At 51.1% G+C, this 18,335-nt stretch overlaps 1 protein-coding gene across 7 annotated transcripts in view; it reads left to right on the forward strand.

The window, feature by feature from the left end:
* The window catches only part of TOM1L2 (target of myb1 like 2 membrane trafficking protein), a 120,570-nt gene that overhangs the window by 59,264 nt on the left and 42,971 nt on the right, over positions 1–18,335 (forward strand). For all 7 annotated transcript variants that reach the window (XM_060647105.3, XM_060647099.3, XM_060647100.3 and 4 more), the window contains exons 2-4: positions 964–1,048; positions 8,666–8,744; positions 15,431–15,580. In XM_060647105.3, the coding sequence (XP_060503088.1) occupies positions 964–1,048; positions 8,666–8,744; positions 15,431–15,580 (314 nt within the window). The remainder of the gene's footprint in view (positions 1–963; positions 1,049–8,665; positions 8,745–15,430; positions 15,581–18,335) is intronic.

The raw sequence follows: 18,335 nt of genomic DNA on the forward strand, positions 1-18,335 counted from the left end.
TCCCCAGAGCTGCATCCAGTAAAACAAGGACAATTTCAGCATGTACAGAGGTCGTTTGTTTTCTTATCTATCCGTGGAAGCGTGGGTTGTATGAAGAAAATGGTGGTGATGTTATCCCTCTCATGAACTGTACAGGTAGGATGGGGCACGTTTAGAATTTGTCTAAGCTACGACCCCAGATCCAAAGTCCAGCTTTCCTAGGGGCACCTGGGTGGCTCAGTAGGTTGAGCGCTGGACTCTTGGTTTCTGCTCAGGTCACGATCTTGTGGTTTCATGGATTCGAGCTCCGCGTCGGGCTCTGCACTGGCAGCACAGAGCCTGCTTGGGATATTCTCTCTCTCTCTCTCTCTCTCTCTCTCTCTTCTTTCTCTCTCTCTCCCTCCCTCCCTTTCTCCGCCCCTCCCCCACTTCTGTCTCTCTCAAAATAAATAAACTTAAAAAAAAAAAAAAAGTTCAGCTTTACTAGCAGGTGGGGCGCAGGATCATGCAACTTTGTAGGCTTTAGAGACAAGCAACCTGAGATTGGATGCCGGTATCCCCAGTCCCAATGATGAGATCCCAGACAAGTACCCAGCCTTTCTGAGCCTGTTTTCCTTCCTTTTCAATGCGGGAGGGAATAATACCTACCTTAGGGGGGTTGTGAGTGTTTTCATTTAATTTTTGAAACTTTTAATTGTGTCGAAATACACGTAACGTGAAGATTACCATCTTAACCATTTTTTCAAGCGTTCCGTGCGTTCACGTTGTCACGCAGCCAATCTCCGGAACTTTCCATCTTGCAAAACTCAGGGCCAGATCTCTCTCTGGATGCTCCCTTGTGAAAATAGCACCCTTAGAACTGCTCTGCCGGCCCAGCCCATGTGCTTGGGAGGGGGATGTGGTGGTTCTGGCCCCTTCCTGTTTCCTGCCAGGGCCCCCTGATTCTGGGAAAAATGTAAATCCATTTTGTCTCTGACTTTACAGAAAAGGCAACAGATGGCTCCCTGCAAAGCGAAGACTGGACGTTGAACATGGAGATCTGCGACATTATCAATGAGACGGAGGAAGGGTATGTGTCCCTCCCCCACCCCCACCTCATGTGAAACTTGTCCTGGGGGGTCACTCAAAGCCTGTCAGGGCTTAAGGGCGGCAGTGTTTTACTTTTTGTTTTGCTTTTCATCTGTTTGCTTTGGCATTTAATAAACTGACACTCGGGGCGCCTGGGTGGCTCAGTCGGTTAAGGGTCCGACTTCAGCTCAGGTCATGATCTCACGGTCTGTGAGTTCGAGCCCCGCGTCGGGCTCTGTGCTGACGGCTCAGAGCCTGGAGCCTGTTTCGGATTCTGTGTCTCCCTCTCTCTGACCCTCCCCCGTTCATGCTCTGTCTCTCTCTGTCTCAAAAATAAATAAACGTTAAAAAAAAATTTAAAAAAAATAAATAAACTGACACTCTATCTTTCCTCCTGCCTCCACCACCCCCCACCAGCCCACCCCCCATCAGCAGCGCTTGCCTTAGAGCAGTGACGACCTCTTTCAATAACTTGCTTTGACTCACAAGTGAAACTGAAGTTGCTTGGGTACTTGGTCCCCCGTGGTTGTCACCTCCTCCGGTCCCTCCTCCCTGGCTCTGCCTCCCCTTCCCCCAGAGTGAGGCTGTCTCTGCCCTGCTTTGCCGGGCTGGACCCGCAAGAGGGAGAGGGCCCACAGTGTCCACAGAGGGAGGCAGGGAGTGGAAGTCCGCGTGAGGCACAGAGTGTCTCTTGCCCCACAGGCCACCCCCTCACATTCCTGTGCTGCCAGGTCGGTCCTTCTGGCTGTTTATGTCCTCTTCTAGCTGCATTCCAGCTGCATTCTGTTTACGCTTCTTCCCGATTTGTCTGTGTTTGGCCCTCTGTCCACACCATAAAAGATGGTATTTGCCGTAGCCACGCCCTCTCCAGCCCTCCCTGGAGTGATGAGGAGGACAGTCCGGACTCCGGCTTACGTCTCGGCTCTGTCCCTTGCAGCCTTGCCCTGTGTAAGCCGGGGCTGAACAGATACTTACCGAGTGACAGCCTCGTGCTGGGCCCCAGGGTGAGTGCCCAGGGCACAGCAGGGAGCAGGACAGACGCCCTTGAAGCCATTACGTGTTCACATTACATGGTCAGTTGGTGACAAGGTTGGAGAGAAACGAAGCCGGGAGTTAGCCATTTTAAGTGGAAAAATCAAGGAGAGCCTCACTTGAGAAGGGGACATTGAAGAAAGACTTGAAGGAGATGAGGGGGTGAGGTGTGAGGATGACACCAGGGAAGAACCTTCCAGACGGAGGGGACAGCAAGCATGGCAGTCCCAGGACAAAGGGCAGGTAGTAATGTTGGAGGAATCACAAGAGGTCCCTGGGGCCAGAGTGGAGAGAGCGAGGAGGGGTGAGGTCAGACTTGTCCCCATCCAAATAGTGCGGGCACCACGGGGCTCTGGCCTTGACGTGGAGGGAGGGGATTTGAGCAGAGAGGGGCATGGTCTAATGCTCATTTTAAGGAGATCACTCTGGCTACCGTGTTCGGAATGGTCTGGTCGAGCGTGGGAAGGACAGAGGGCAGAAAACGGGAAGCCAGTTAGAATAATACAATAACCGTGGTGTGGGGTGATGGTGACTTTGATCCAGAAGACCTTAGAGGAGGGAGAGAGAAATGGTCAGATTCAGAACATATTTAGAAGGTGGAGCCAGTGGAGTTTGTGAGGTGGATGGGGGCATAAGAGAAGAGCCAAGAAAACTCCACTGTTTTGGTTTTTATTAACATTTTATTTATTTTTGAGAGAGAGAGAGCGCGACAGAGGATCCTAAGCGGGCTCCACGCTGACCGCGGGGAGTCCGATGCAGTGCAGGGCTCAAACTCATGAACCATGAGATCGCGACCTGAGCCAGAGTCGGATGCTTAACTGACTAATTCACGCAGGCGCCCCCCCTCTCCAGTGTTTTGAACTGAGCTGCCATAAGGAGGGAGCAGGCAGAGGGGCAGAGATCAGAAGGTCGGCTAAAATCCCGCAGATCTGAGCTGCCCGCTGGGTGCAGTGCTGCTGGGTCCTTGGCACAGAGGGGTATGGAGCTGGGGGCAGCGGCCTGCGCTGGAGGTGTGAGTTTGGTGCCGGGGTCTTCCGTGAACGATGGCATATTGCTGTTTCTGAGTGGCGGTGGTCACTTTGGTGCCTGGCACACAGCCGAGTCACGGAGAGTTGTTGGGGACTGTGCCTTTCTGATACTGGAGCTACTGCGCTCCTTTCTTCCTCTTGTCTCCCACTCACGGCCTCCTTTGTCCGGTTGTCCAGCCACATTCATTGACCCCACAGGTGGAGGTACAGCCATTGCCAGGATGTCGAGATGAGTGTCCCTCAGCTGCTCTGGAGGGGCTCACCCGGTGGGGCCGGGCGGGCTGTGACCGAGGTGTGTGCCCTTTGCAGCAGACACAGAGGGGCAGGCTCTGGGGTGGACCTCAGTGGGGCAGGGAAAGCAGTGTGGCGTGTAGATCAGAGTGGCATGGAAGGGCAGTGTGCTGGGGACACGAGCGATCTGGACGAGCAGGGAAATAGTGGGGAGGGGGTGCCCCTTGGGGAGGGAGGGCTTGGCATGGCGCTTCAGTTCGGTCGGGTTGTAAAGAGCCGTATTCCTGTGTCATCCGTAGAGTCAGGCTGTGGCCTCCGGGTGCTCTACCTTTTCCCCTTTCCCTCTCGTCCCCTGACTGTCTTTTAGAAGACAAGCCTTCGCTCACAGTAAAAGTCCTTAGTGGACTGAACTCTGCGTGATAACCCGGTCCCTCTGCCACTCCGTTTGGGGCCCTCTCCCCTCGTCCTCATCCTTTAACCCCACTGATCTTTTCAATTCCTTGAACTTCCCACTTGCAGTTCTCCACAAATGTGGGCATATATGAATATCTGTTAGAGTGGAGCTTCCTCCTTCCCAGATCTAAGAGGCGGATCACCTTCCGTTCCCAACCCCTGAGTCACCTTCTCCCACGGTGGCCCGCGCTCCTGTTCCTGAAGTTTTGAGTGAGAGCCCTGGGCCTCATGGACACCTGGGGATTTTCTGTCTTAGCCTCTGCAATGAGGGGGAGTGTCAGATCTCTTCTGAATTGGGAGAAAAACTCTAAAAGGTCAGCTAATGGTCGGGCACCCCTTCAGCTCCTCCCTGCTTCAGGGCTTTGGTCCTGGTGTTCCTCTCCCTTTCATCGATTAGTTCTGGCACTCACTGGATCTCAGTTTGAATCTCATTTCCTTGACACCCCTCTCCTGATTTGGACAAGTGCCCTGTCTGTGATTTCACGGCACTGTGTATTATACTACACCCCTCACCGTTGAAACTTACGTATTTGCCCGATGCTTGTTAGAGTGGCTGTCCCCCCGCGGACCCCCGACTGTGCGCTCCATGAGGGCAGGATTCTGTTTCACTGACTACTTTATCCCAACGCTAGCACAGTATACATACACATAATTGACTCTTGACAAGCACTAGTTAAGGAAGCAAGTAAATGGATGGAGTCCCTAAGGGACTTGGTCTGATGAGGAATACAGAACATAATCCTAACACAGCGAGACAAGGGAAGCTGCATATAACTGAGAGAGACTAGGGCTGTGGCAGCTGGCTGGCCCTGGGGCTGTCAGCGCAAAGTTCTTGGAGGAGGTGACACCCAAGTGGAGTCTTACAGCAGATGAGGGCACCAGCCAGGTAAGGTGGGGGGGATGGTGGGGGGTGGGGCAGGGAGGTGGCCGCCCGGGCTGGTGGACGGTGTGTGCAGCATGCCCGTAGGAAGGGGAGTGTAGCGGGAGCCGGCAGCCACCTGCCTAGGCTGGAATTCTAGGTCCTCCACTCCCTTGCTGTGCACCCCTGTGTCTCACTGTCCTCATTTATAAAATGGGGGTGCCAGCAGTGCCTATCGCATGGGGTGGTTACAAGGATTAAAGGAATAAATATTTGTGAAGTGTTGGGCCGTATATGTGCCCATATCCTGCTCTACATAGGAGTTTGCTCTTTATACACGTTAAAGACCCGCATTGGCGTGACTTCTTCACTTTTCATTTGTGGTGTTATCTGGCCGGTCCTTGGTAGTGATCTCTGTGGGTTTGCTGCCCTTACCCTGTCTGCCATTCTCTGAACACTTGCTGTGTATATGCCAGGCCCCCATGCCAAGCCCTGGATTGCACCGCTCGTGCACTCAGTCCCGCGGCAACCCCAGAAGGTAGGGACAGCCTGTTTTAATGTGGAGGAAACTGAGGTCCAGAGTGGTTTGCTCACTTGCCAAAGGTCCCACAGCACAGCTAAAAGGGACAGAGGCCGGACGGAAGTGCAGTCTGCCCCGGCTCCAGCCACCCAAGTTCTGCCCTTACATATTTATTCAGAGCCACACCTCTGGCAGGTGGCGGTCCTGGTGGGTGCAGAGTCGGTCACCGGCCCCACAGGCCCCTCCTTGGGCTTTCCCTAATGTCCAAGGCTGAGATCCCCTCCATCCCCAGGCCTTGTGTGGCAGTCCCCCATACCCTGAATCATCGGCCATTAACCGGGAGTGCCTGACTGGATAATCTGCCTGGGACTGTTTTAGACCCAGTTTACCAGGCCTCGCCCAGACCTTCCTAGTTAGGGCCCAGGTGTGTGGGTTTGAATCCCCAGGTGCTTCTGATGTGCGGCTCTGAGGAGGAGCCGCCGACCTGGGTCATTTTCACGACCACCTCTAGACCTTCCCTTGCTGATGGCATCTTTGTGCGCCGGCCTCTTAAGCTGGAAGGTGTGCACAGGAATAACCACCTCCATGACTGCAGTAGACCACGATGGCAGCAGAAAGGCGGGGGGGGGGGGGGGGGGGAGGAGGGCTGAGGATGGGAGGGAGAGGAAGAGCCTGCCGTGGTGGAGGTGGGGTAGTCATGTCCTCCTGGGAGGGAATAAGGAGCAAGCGGCTCAGAAGCAGCAGTTCTGGAGCCAAAGGCCAAGATGGGTTCAAGTACGACTAGAAAGAAGGGTTCTTGTGAGTCTGGGGTGGAGGAGACCTTATGGGAGGCTGAAGATGGCCCACAGGCCGGATCCTGAGGCCCTGGGTGCTGCCCTGAGGGGCCCACCTTTCTGCTGAAGGCTGCCAGGGCGGTGGGGCATCTCACGGGGCCCTTCCCCCCCCCTCCTGCTCCTTTTCCCTGCTCCATCTTGGCTCTTGACTCTTCTTCCTTCTCTCCTTTTTCCCTGTTTCCAGCTCCTTGCTGTCTAATCTGCCGCTGCTGCTTGAAACTTTGCAATTCCTCTGACATGACTTTGATCCTCCTCTCTGAAGCTTCTCCCCCGGGGAGAGAGATAAATACTTGCTTTTGTGCTCACCCAGTCACTCTGAGGCAGTACTTCCCGCCGCTGAATTTCCATTTTAACTCTAACCCAGGAGCCTGCTGACTCTCTGATTTCCCACCACCACCATCACCCCCACACTGGGAGAGCTCTGTGCGTGCCATGCTCTGTGAGCTAGAAGTGATCGCAGCCCTTGGAGGCTGTGCCCATTTTTCTGCTCCGTGGAAGTTCAAGAGGAGAGGGACGAAGCTGGATGGAGAGGGGCGGCAGCCGGGGGTCAGGGCTGACCGTGGCTTGGCAGAGCCTTTGAGAAAGAGGAGATCAATCCATGCTCCTGGCCAGCAGCCGCTGACCTTCACCAGCTCAAGTCCACAAACAGTCCTCAAAGCCAGGAGCTTGTCAAGCCCCGTATTTGCAGAAATCAGCATCCCTATTTGGAAACTGCAGCCGTACTGCAGACACACTTGGCAGGGACCCCTTCCCCAGAGAGCTCGTCCCATCAGCCTTTGGGCTCAGGAGCCAAGAATTCCTGCAGGCAGCCACGTTTCAAGTTGGGAATGGGAAATAGGTGACTCAGTGTTTTAACACGTCTTCTAGAAGCCTTGTCTTGCTCCTGTGTATTTCTGTCTAAATTGGGCTGATTAGCAGAGTTCCCACCCTCCCTTCCCCCAGCTTCCTCACACATATTTGAAAGGACTTTTTCATCTGGTGAAGAAATCATAAACACTTCTGAGCTGCAGGCATAGGAGGTCCCTGACTTACAGACCTTCAGTTTTTCACGAGACCCAGATGTACTGACACGCTGGTCAGGGGAGGGCTGGAGCCCACTTACGATAGCAAAGGGCCGGACTGCAGCTGGCTCCCGGGGGCTCCCCGGAGCTCGGGTGCTGGGTGTCAGAGGGCAAGGCCTTCATGCCAGAGGTAACCCTGAGGTCCCACAGCTTTGTTGGATCCTGGTTTAGAATAAATTAAATAAGCTTGTTAGATGCACAGGCTGCACCTACTAGGTGCTTCTAGAGGACTGGCTGGGGACCCCAACTCCCGGCTCTAATCCATGATTTAAGAAAGAACGTGTTCCAGGTTCCAAACGATCAGCTTATGAACCTGCCTCTGGGAATCCACATCAGCTCCATTACCTAAAAACACATAGTTCTGTGGGTTTTGAGGACACTTAAGTTTTCTCAGGGCAAAAAGGAGCTCCATGGAATTGGAGAGGAACAGAACAGCCAGGCCTCAGCAAGGACCTGGCCATTCTCTCTTCTGCTTCTGTGTCTGTTGTCTCTTTAGTGTACCCCACGCCAGTGGGTTCATTGTTGTTCTGAATAAATAATACTTGAATTTGAGGCAAAATTCAAAAGGGCTGTAAAAAAGCAGTCCAGTGAAAAACCCACCCCCTCCTCTGTCATCCAGTTCCCCTCTTCAGGGGCAGCCAAAGTTACCAGCTTCTTGGGTCTCCTCTCAGGGATTCTTTTCCTCTGCTGTCACGTGCACTATGTATGTATGAATGTATGTTGTCCTTTTATAAGCCAAAGAATAGCATACATTATACACTTTCTACAGATGATTCTACTCTCACATCTTTGAGTTCCCTCCATGTTGGTGCATAGAGTGTGTCTTTATTCTTTTTTTTTCACGTTTGTTTGTTTGTTTATTTATTTGAGAGCATGAGCAGAGAGGGAGGGAGAGAGAATCCCAAGCAGGCTGTGTGCTGAGAGTGCAGAGGGCCTCGGGGCTCAGTTTCATGAACTGTTGAGATCATGACCTGAGCCGAAATTAAGAGTCGGACACCTAACCAACTGAGCCACCCAGGTGCCCAGGAGTGTCTTTATTCTTGGCTGCAGCTATGTAGTGTTCCATTGTGTGTATAAACATGATTTAAATTAACCTGTTTCAGGGCGCCAAGGTGATCTCAGGGTCATGAGTTCGAGCACCACGTTTGGGTGTAGAGATTACTAAAAAAGAATAAATGTTAAAAAAAAATTTTTTTTTTTAAATTAACGTGTTTCAGGGGCACCTGGGTGGCTCAGTTGGTTAAGTGTCTGACTTCAGCTCGGGTCATGATCTCATGGTTTGTGAGTTCGAGCCCTGCATCGGGCTCTGTGCTGGCAGCACGGAGCCTGCTTGGGATTTTGATCTCTCTCCCTCTCTCTCTCTGCCCCTCCTCCGCTCGCCTTCTCTCTCTGAAGACAAATAAAGTTACAAAAATTAACCTGTTTCACATTGATGAAGATTTCGTTTGTTTCCAATCTTTTATGTTTATAAACATGGCTCCTATAACCTTGTGTATAACATACAACCTCGTATATATGCTAGTCCACACAGACGGGGGTGAATCTGTGGGTCAGTGCCCCAAGTGGAACTCGTGAGGGTTTTAATACGTCCTTCTCTCCAGGCCAAAGGACGCCATTCGAGCCCTGAAGAAGCGGCTCAACGGGAACCGGAACTACAGAGAAGTCATGCTGGCGTTAACAGTGAGTGCTGCCCTCATGGGGCATGGGAGTGTGGGGGGAAGCATTTGGGGAAATCCACATTCCTGGCCTTGCCCCACCCACAGGGCCTTCCCACTGTCCACTCCGCACAGCCTCCGGCAGCCGTGGCCTGTGGACGGCTTGGTGCAAGTGCCACTGGAGAGCAGCAGAACCTTCCCGTAGTGACCTTGGGTTTTCCTGCCTTCCCCTGAAATGGGGGATGGGCTGCAGTCTGGTCCATACCAGCAGAAGATAAGGCATGGGCAGCACTGACTGCTACAAAATCCCAGAGCAGAGAAGCCGAAGAAAGGCCTGGGTCTGGCTGTCCATGCTGCCACCAGTCTGCTGTGACACAGCGAGGCCAGCTGCCTCTCCAGGTGTCAAGGTTCCTGCTTCCAAACCAGAACCTGCCTGGGACTGTGCTGAGCTTTTCAGGGGGTAAAGCGATTGTTTACAGTAAGCTTCCCAAACAGATTTCATCATTCCCTCATGCAGATGAAGAAATGGAGACTCAGAGAGGTCCGGGGGTTCACCCAGACTTCGTGGCTAGTGAATGCCTGGCTATAAATTATGGGGTAAAAGCTGGTCATTGGTGCAGAGGTTCTGGAAAAAGTCAGCCTAGTGACTCCTTTCAGGAAGGAACAGATCAGATTCTTGCCCTTTCTTAAAATGTTAGGAAGTTCAAAGGGACAACTTCAGGTGTTATTTCTGTCCAGAAAGCTAACAGTTACTCAGATGTGGCAAAATCTGGGCCACAGTGAGTTCTCACAATGAAAACTGTTAACAGGTCAGCACGTGGGCTTTTCTGTAGGTTTGAATAGTTTGTTTATCCCAAACAGCTCTAACATGTTTCCTTTTAAAGCAGGAAAACTGTTTGGATTTTTCACCCAAGTGAAAACCCAAGACTTATTAGGAGAGAGTTCTCTGCCAGGGAATTGGGGTTTGAATAATAAAGAAGAAAAAGACCAGCTGAGAAATAGTGACTTGAAAGCTTTTGGTTTTTGCTCAGAATTTGATCCTTGGCATTCATGAAACCCAGGGTGATACCCAAAGTGAATTGTTCTCAGTAGCTAAAATCACCAGGGAATGAGTTCTAACATATCAGAACATTTTCCTGGTACCTACCCCTTTACACACCCAACTTAATGGTAATCGTGCTGGTTGGATGGAAATCTTTCTAAAGGTGTCTCTGCCTTTACTTCCTTCTGGAAGACCATTGAACGTCATTGAACGTTTCCTGATGGTCAGGTCTGTTATTATTATTCTCCCAGTTTTAACGAGATTATTGACCTGTAACATATGTAAGTTTAAGCTACACAGTATGATGATTTGATACATGTGTATATTGCAAAATGATTACCACAATAAGGTTAGTAAACACCTCTGTCTACTCACATAATTACCTTTGTTGGGGGAGGGGGATAGCATTTAAGATCCAATTTCTTTCTTTTTTTGTTTTTAAAGTTTATTTTTGAGAGCGAGAGAGACAAAGAGCACGCACACGCGCTGGAGGGGGAGAGAGAGAATCCCAACCAGGCTCTGTGCTGTCTGCATGGAGCCGATGCAGGGCTCCATCCCACGAGCTGTGAGATCATGACCTGAGCCAATATCAAGAGTTGGATGCTTAACTGACTGACACCCCTAAGACGCCCCTGGGATCTCATTTAACTGTCAAATATATACTGCAGTGTAGTTAATTATGGTCCCCGTGCTGTCCATTAGATCCCTAGAACTTAGTCATAGCTGGGAATTTGTACCCTTTGACCAATGTCTCCCCATATCCCGTGCTCCATAGCCACCATTCTACTCTGTGGCTGTGAGCTCAGCTTTTTTAGGTTCTGCATACAAGTGAGAAACACTAGGTATTTGTTTTTCTTTTTTTTAAATTTTAGTTATTTTTGAGGGGGAGAGAGAGCATGAGCAGGGAAGGGCAGAGAGAGAGGGAGACTGAGAATCCCAAGCAGGCTCTGCTCCGTGAGTGCAGAGCCTGATGTGGGGCTCAAAACTCACGAACCGTGCGATTATGACCTGAGCCAAAAATCAAGACTCATACACTGAACAGAGTGAGCCACCCAGGTACCCCTGTTTTTCTTTATTTAACTTACTTCATTTAGTATAATGGCCTCAAGCTCCATGTTGTTGCAAAAGGGCAAGATTTCCTTCCTTTTCATGGCTGAATACTATTCCAGTGTGTGTCTGTACACATGGATAAAGAAATACGACATACACGTATATGTCACCGTTTTGTCTATGCGTTCATCTATCAGTGGGTACTTCCGTTGTTTCCGTTTGTTGGCTATTGTGAATAACGCTGCCATGAACATGGGGGTACAGATACCTCTTTGATACCGTTTTCATTTCTTTTAGATAGATACGCAGAAGTGGGACTGCTGGATCATATAGTAGCTCTATTTTTGATTTTTTTAAGAAACCTCCATACGGTTTTCCATAGTGGCTGCACCAATTTACATTCCCAACAGTGCCCAAGGGTTCCTTTCTCTCTACATCCTCATCAGCGCTTGTCTCTCGTTTTTTGGATACTAGCCACTGTAACAAGCGTGAAGTGATCTTTTATGGTGGTTTTGATTTGCATTTCCCTGATGATAAGCGGTCGAGTACTTTTTCATGTGCCTGTTGGCCATGTGTGCATCTTCCTTGAAGACATGTCTCTTTCAGGGGTTTTTTTTTTTGCCCATTTTTTAAAAAGTTTATTTATTTTGCGGGTACCTGGGTGGCTCAGTTGGTTGAGCGTCTGGCTCGGTTTTGGCTCAGGTCATGATGTCACAGTTTGTGGGTTCGGGCCCCACATCACGCTCTGCGCTGATGGCACAGAGCCTGCTTGGGATTCTGTCTCCCTCTCTTCTCTGCTTCTCTCTCTGTTAAAAATAAACAATTTTGGGGGGCACCTGGGTGGCTCGGTCGGTTAAGTGTCCCGACTTCGGCTCAGGTCATGATCTCGCGGTCTGTGAGTTCGAGCCCCTCGTCGGGCTCTGTGCTGACAGCTCAGAGCCTGGAGCCTGTTTCGGATTCTCTGTCTCCCTCTCTCTCTGCTCCTCCCCTGTTCACACTCTGTCTCTCTCTGTCTCAAAAATAAACGTTAAAAAAAATTTTTTTTTAAATAAAAAAAAATAAACAATTTTTTTAAGTTTATTTATTTATTTTTTTTAGTAATCTCTGCATCCATCCTGGGGCTTGAACTTACAACCCCTAGATAAAGAGTCACATGTTCCAACTGAGCCAGCCAGGGCATCTTTGCCCATTTTTAATTGGATTGGTTTTGCTTATTTGTTTGTTTATTTGTTTGTGTATTTATTTATTTGCTATTAAGTTCCTTACATATTTTTGATATGAATCACTTATCAGGTAGATAGTTTGCAAATAGTGTTTCCCATTCTGTGGACTGCCTTTTTATTTTGCTGATCGTTTCTTCTGCTGTGCAAAAGCTTTTTAGTTTGACGTAGTCCCACTTGTTCATTTCCATTGTTGCCATTGCTTTTGGTGTCCTATCCAAAAAAATCTTTGCCAAGACCAGGGAACTTCTTTCCTGTGTTTCCTTTTGGTAGTTTTAAGCTTCACATCTTAAGTTTAAGTCTTTAGTCCATTTCAAGTTAGTTTTTTGAGTGGTGTAAGATAGGAGTCCAGTTTCATTCTTCTGCATGTCATTATGCAGTTGTCCCAATACCATCTGTCAAAGAGACTGTCCTTTCCCCCATTGAGTCCTCTTGCCTCTCATCAAATATTATATGTATATGTGGGTTTATTTCTGGGCTCTTACTTCTGTGCCATTGTCTATGTTTATGCCAGTACCATACTGTTTTGGTTATTGTAGCTTTGTAATACAGTTTGAAATTAGGAAGTATGATGTCCCCAGCTTTATTCTTCTTTCTAGAGATTGCTTTGGCTATTCAGAGTCTTTAATGGTTCCATATGAATTTTAGGATTGTTTCTTCTACTTCTGCGAAATCTGTAGATGGCTTTGGGTAGTATGGACATTTTAATAATATTCTTCCAATCCATGAACACGGGACATCTTTCCATTTTATTTGTGTCGTCTTTCCTTTCTCTCATCATTGTCTTAATAGTTTTCAGGGTACAGATCTTTTACCTCCTTAGTTAAATTTATTCCTGAGTGTTTTGCTTTTTTCTTCGCTTGTTTGTTAATGATTGCTTAGAGGCACCTTTTGTGATTCTGTGGGCTTTGGCTGCTGGAAAACGGCTGCTGTGTGTTTCATGCCCTTCAACCCACAGGGACACCGATTCACCAAAGGCACTTTTGACAGAGTCCCTAGAGTGGCCGAGTGGCCCTTGCCAGCCAGGGACGACCTCCTGCATTTCCTCCTGCTCTGCTAGGCTTCAGGGTTGCTTTGCAGCACATGCCATCTCTCTCCAGGGCATTTCCAAACCTGTGTGTGAGCCCGAAGGTCTAGCCTAGGCCACACTGGCTTTAAAGTCTGCTGTCCTGGAAGATGTAAGGGCGTGCTCCCTAAAGGGTGTGCCTGGGACAGGCGTCCTGGCACACTGTTGCCCTGAGCGTGGCAGGAGAGCCACAGCTGGCCTGCCATGTTGGCCTTCCTGCTCCTCTTTTCTCTTTTTTCACCACACCTGCTTTCTTCCCAGCCTCCTGCCCTTCCCTTCCCCACCTCTTCCTGACCAAATAAACCATTCTTCCTGCCACCTGCCTTGGCAGCAGCCTGATGCCTGCATAGGCCAAGTTAGGAGAGGGGATCCTGGAAAGAAGGAGAACTGTGAGTTCCTGGAGGGTAGGAAGAACCCCTCTGGTTCATCCCTGTAGCCCCCGTGGTCACTGTTAAGAGTGAGTGCTGGTTACCTTGAGATCGTCTGGAATTGACCACGTACAGAGGCTAAGAAAGAGAATGCCCCCCTCCCTTGGCTGCGGATGACCCAAGGATGCTAAGCTTTGAGGTCTTCCTTGGCAAGCCGAGCAGAACCCAGGGTCTCCCGCAGTGCAGGCAGCAGTGGGGGAAAGGAACAGTTTTGACTGGCTCTGCGGTTGCCAGGCTCAGGGCACATGTCAGCCCTGGCCTCCTCAGTGAAGTTACTGGCATCTCCAGGCCTCAGCTTCCTCATCTCTAAAGTGGGATAACACCCACCTTACAGGGCTATTTCAAGGACCAGGTGAAAGAACAAGAAATCTAGTACCTGTCGCCTGTCATCTGAGGGACTCCCAGCTGATCTTAGAGGAGAGCCATGGGGGGAGGTTGGCCCTGTGGCCTCATTGTGGGTGAGGAGACAGGGGCTCCAGAGAAGCCTGACCCACTTAAAGAGAATCTAATTCTGTGAGCCTAAAATGAAATGCTGTAATGTGGGGGCTCCCACACAGTGCCTGGCATGTAGTCTGTGCTCAGTTAATGTTAAGAGTGTGGGCCTTTCCTAACCGTCATGCTTTGTCAAGGTGACGCCTCATTGCGTGAACCCAGCCCTGTGGAATGGCTGCCTAAGGTAGCCAGTGATCAGCTCATTGTGGGCAAATGAAGGTAACTGAGGCAGCCGGAAATGTCCCCTGTTGTCCGTCACATCCCTGCTAGTTGACTGTGGCATTGGGGGGTACTGGTGTGGGAAGGGCTGGGTGATTGTATGGGTTGGTCTACAGAGAGCTGAGAAGTTCAGAAAGGTGTGTCGAAGGCTGGGGGACACTCCAGCTGGTGCCTCTGAATTCCAGCCAGCCTCTCCCCTGTCGTGTGGGGACGGGGAAGCTTTCCCGTTCCTCAAGTGTGTACGACAGCCTTCGAAATGATGATCCTATCACCATAGTCCTCCTTTACTGCCCCACTCCTTGCAGGGCACCGTGTTAGATGCTTCAGACAGACTCCCTCATCCTGACTACAGTCCTGCAAGGGGGCACTCACGTGCCCATATTACAGATGAGGAAGCTCAGCGCAGACAGACTCATTCTGGACCATTAAGGGAGCAAGTGGCAGAGCGGAGATTCGAGCCCACTATGGCCATCTGGCCAGAACCCACATGCGCTGTGCTTTTCTTAATGGCTACGGCCTGTGTAACTCATTTTTTCCAGACCAGGGATGGGCGAACAGGGTTTGCGGTGAACATGGACCTCGAAGCTGATTGGCAGCTGAGGCCCACAAACCGTTTATTCAGGGTACAAAATCCTTAGTCATTGCCAATTTTAGTTGCAGAGGCAGGGTCGTGTGGGGCGTGTGCACCCGTGTGTGTGTGTGTGTGTGTGTGTGTGTGTGTGCGCGCGTGTGTGCGCGCACGCACGCTTCCTCGCATAAAAGGGCAAGTAATTCACAGGGTAATTTGGGCTGTCACAGCAGCCCTCTCTGTGACAGAGCCTTATGTCCCATTGGCTAAGGTCTCACACCCAGAAGCCCGGAGAGAGGAGTTAAAATGCTAATTTTCAGGGACCACTCAGTCATTTCGATCTCATTAAAACACCAGCGTCCTTCTCATGCAAAACTGGTGCCTCAGTTCCCAACTAATTGCCTGATTCTTGTTCAGGGACAGGCAACTTCAGACAGCAAGGGACAACTGAATTAGAGCATAGGGATGTGGAGCCATCCAGGTCTGACTCTGGAGGAGATGGTGGGAAGGACCATCCAGGAGAAGGAAGGGGGGGGGGGGGCAGGGTGGGGGTGGAAACTCAGTGGCCTGGGCAGCTCCTCTGGGTCCCACGGTGGTGACCTCTCTTTCCTTTCCTACCTCCTCAGGTGCTGGAGACATGTGTGAAGAACTGTGGCCACCGCTTCCACATCCTTGTGGCCAACCGAGATTTCATCGACAGCGTCCTGGTCAAAATCATCTCTCCCAAGAACAACCCTCCCACCATCGTCCAGGACAAGGTGCTAGCTCTGATCCAGGTAGGGTCAGCTCCCCTTGTCGGGTTTGTTGGCACGGAGTAAGATGGGGCCCTTGACCAGTGGGTCTTCATGCTTTCCCATCATTTGGAGGAAAGAATGGAGGGAGGCCCTTTGGGTTTAAATACGTGTTGCAAAAAGCACCAGTGTTTTACACTCCTCCCGCTGGAATAAAAACCTGAGTGGTAGCTCCCAAGCCAATTGACAGAGGTTTCACCAGTTTTCTGGGTGCCTGGATCTCTGTTACCCCCAAGGGCAGGTGGGAGACCTTGATAGGCCTCTGAGCCATCAGGGACATGGTGGGGTAGGAAGGGCCATGCTAGAGTCCTATGCAGGGGCTGGCGAGGCACAGGGTCAGAGCCAGGTCTGTAGCAGGTGGTGCCAGGTTGGGGGAGAGGGTGTTAAGGAGTGATTCACTAAGGAGATGACATTTCTCTTGGACCCTGAAGGATGTGAGGAACTTGGCGGAAAGGTCAGGGTGTGAGGAGTAAGTTGCACAGACAAAGAGAATAACACGTGCGTCAAAGACAGCAGCTGACACGTTTGGGATGTATTCGTTATTGATTGCTCTGTAGCAGATTATCCCAAAACTTAGGGGCTTAAGACAACAGATGTTTAGTACCTTGTTGTTTCTGTGGCTCGGGAATTCAGGAGCAGCCTAGATGAGCGGTCCTGGCTCAGGAGCTCTCATGAGGTTGCGGTCAAGACGGTAGCCAGAATTGCCTCATCTGCAAGCTCGATGAGCTGGAGGAGCCACGTCCAAGGTGACTCACCGCATAGCTGTTGGCAGGAGGCCTCCGTGCCTTGCTGACTGTTGGTAGGAGGCCTGAGTTTTCTTGCTGTGTGGACTCCTGAGTGTCCTCATAACATGGCAGCGGGTTTTCCCTAGAGCAAGTGATCCAAGCTGCGGTGCCTCTTGGGACTGAGTCTCAGAAGTCACACACCATCTTTTCTGTCATATTCTGTTTGTTAGAAGGGAGTCACCAGATCTGGCGTCAAGAGTATGGGAATGAAGCTGCATCTCTTAAAAGAGAGGATGTTTTAAAACCATCACGTGGAGCACAGAGTGTAATGAAGAGTGTCTGGGGCTGGGAGAGCAGGCCAGAGGGTTGGTCAGGGTCTCGTGGGCCATATATGCTGACGTTTTATGCTTTGTCCTGGAGGCAGAGGGGAGCCACTGCACATTTCTGAGCTAGGCATACGCAGACAGATCTGGATTTAAAAACAATTTTTTTTAACGTTTATTTATTTTTGAGAAGAGAGAGACAGAACATGAGCTGGGGAGGAGAGAGAAAGAGGGAAATGCAGAATCCGAAACAGGCTCCAGGCTCTGAGCTGTCAGCACAGAGCCCGACGCGGGGCTCGAACCCACGGACCGCGAGATCGTGACCTGAGCCGAAGTCGGACGCTTAACCGGCTGAGCCACCCAGGCGCCCCTAGATCTGGATTCTAGACAGAGCACCCTGGTGGGTAGGCTGGGAGACACATACGCCAACGAGCACATCCAAGGTGGGGCGATTAGTGCTGTGGTAGAGGAAAGATAGGGGCCTGCGGGAGCCAAAAGGAGAGGGTGGGAGTGGGGCCAGGCAGAAGGCACTGTGATCAAGGGTGGGCACCGGGGCATTCGAGGTGGTGGGGGCACCTGAGGTTGGAGAGGAAAGTGGGGCCCCAGCCGACGGGTCTGCTGGCTCCGTCTGTTCTCTCCCGCGTCCTCTGCCTGAAAGCCCTCTTCATCATTGAGACAGCTCCCAGAGCCCTCCCACCACTAGGTTGACAGCACTTCCCCCTCTCCTGTCACCCTCTTTTATGGTCTTCTCTGCTTCTGTGCTCACTTTTCTATCCTCTGCCTCACTCTGAGTTTCCCGAGAGCCCAGGGACATTATATCCCCAGGGTCTAGAGCCGTTGACTGTGTAGAGTAGATGTCTGATAAGTTGTTTTTCTTAATGAGTGGGTGAATGTAGTTTGCTGAAGCTCTAAGGAAGGGGAGGAGTGTGGGTGACAGCAGGGCCCCTTCCCATGGTTCCTTAGGTTTCCCCTAGCTCTTCATTCTGCCCACCTGGCATATCTCCATGTCTCTCCCTCCCTCCCCCTCCCCACTCTTCCTCTCTCTCTCCCTCCACCTCTCTCCATCCCTGTCTCTCTCTGTCTCTCTCTCTCTCACGCACATACACACACACGCACACGCAGGTGCAAACCACCTTACTCTCTTCCCTCCCCACCCCCACCTCTGCCCTTGACTCCCTCATTCTGGACTTCCCCAGTACACTCCCCTGCCTCAAGACCCCCAGTATTTGATGGCAAGACAATAAATAGTGGCTTTTTCTCACCAAAAGGGGGCACCCCCGCCTGAACCCTCGGCAGGCCCACCGTGGCTATAGGCAAGGTCTTTCTGTAGTCAGACGTGGAAGGAGTCCTTCCTGTGCTTGGCCACCTCCTGACAAGGGCAGCTGTGGCAAGGCTTGTGATCCGTGCCACTGGGACTGTGCGGGACCTCTGGCTGACGACACAGGGAGCCTTGTGCACTGACTGTGGCTGTGGTTGTTCCCAGGGGCAGCCCGACCTTCCCATCAAGGTCACCACCTCCTCTCCACACTGCTTCTCCCAGCTGTGTGACCGCAGCAAGTGTTTTAACTTCTCTGGGCTTCTGCCTCCGTATGTGTACAATGGGGGCCTTGTGTTCCTGCCTAACCTACTCCTGGTCCCAGAGGTCACCAGGAGGCAGCATGGCGGCCGGCACCGTGTTCTGAGGGCTCCCCC

Source organism: Panthera onca, chromosome E1 (genome assembly GCF_046562875.1).
Source record: "Panthera onca isolate mPanOnc1 chromosome E1, mPanOnc1 haplotype 2, whole genome shotgun sequence".
NCBI lineage: Eukaryota > Metazoa > Chordata > Mammalia > Carnivora > Felidae > Panthera > Panthera onca.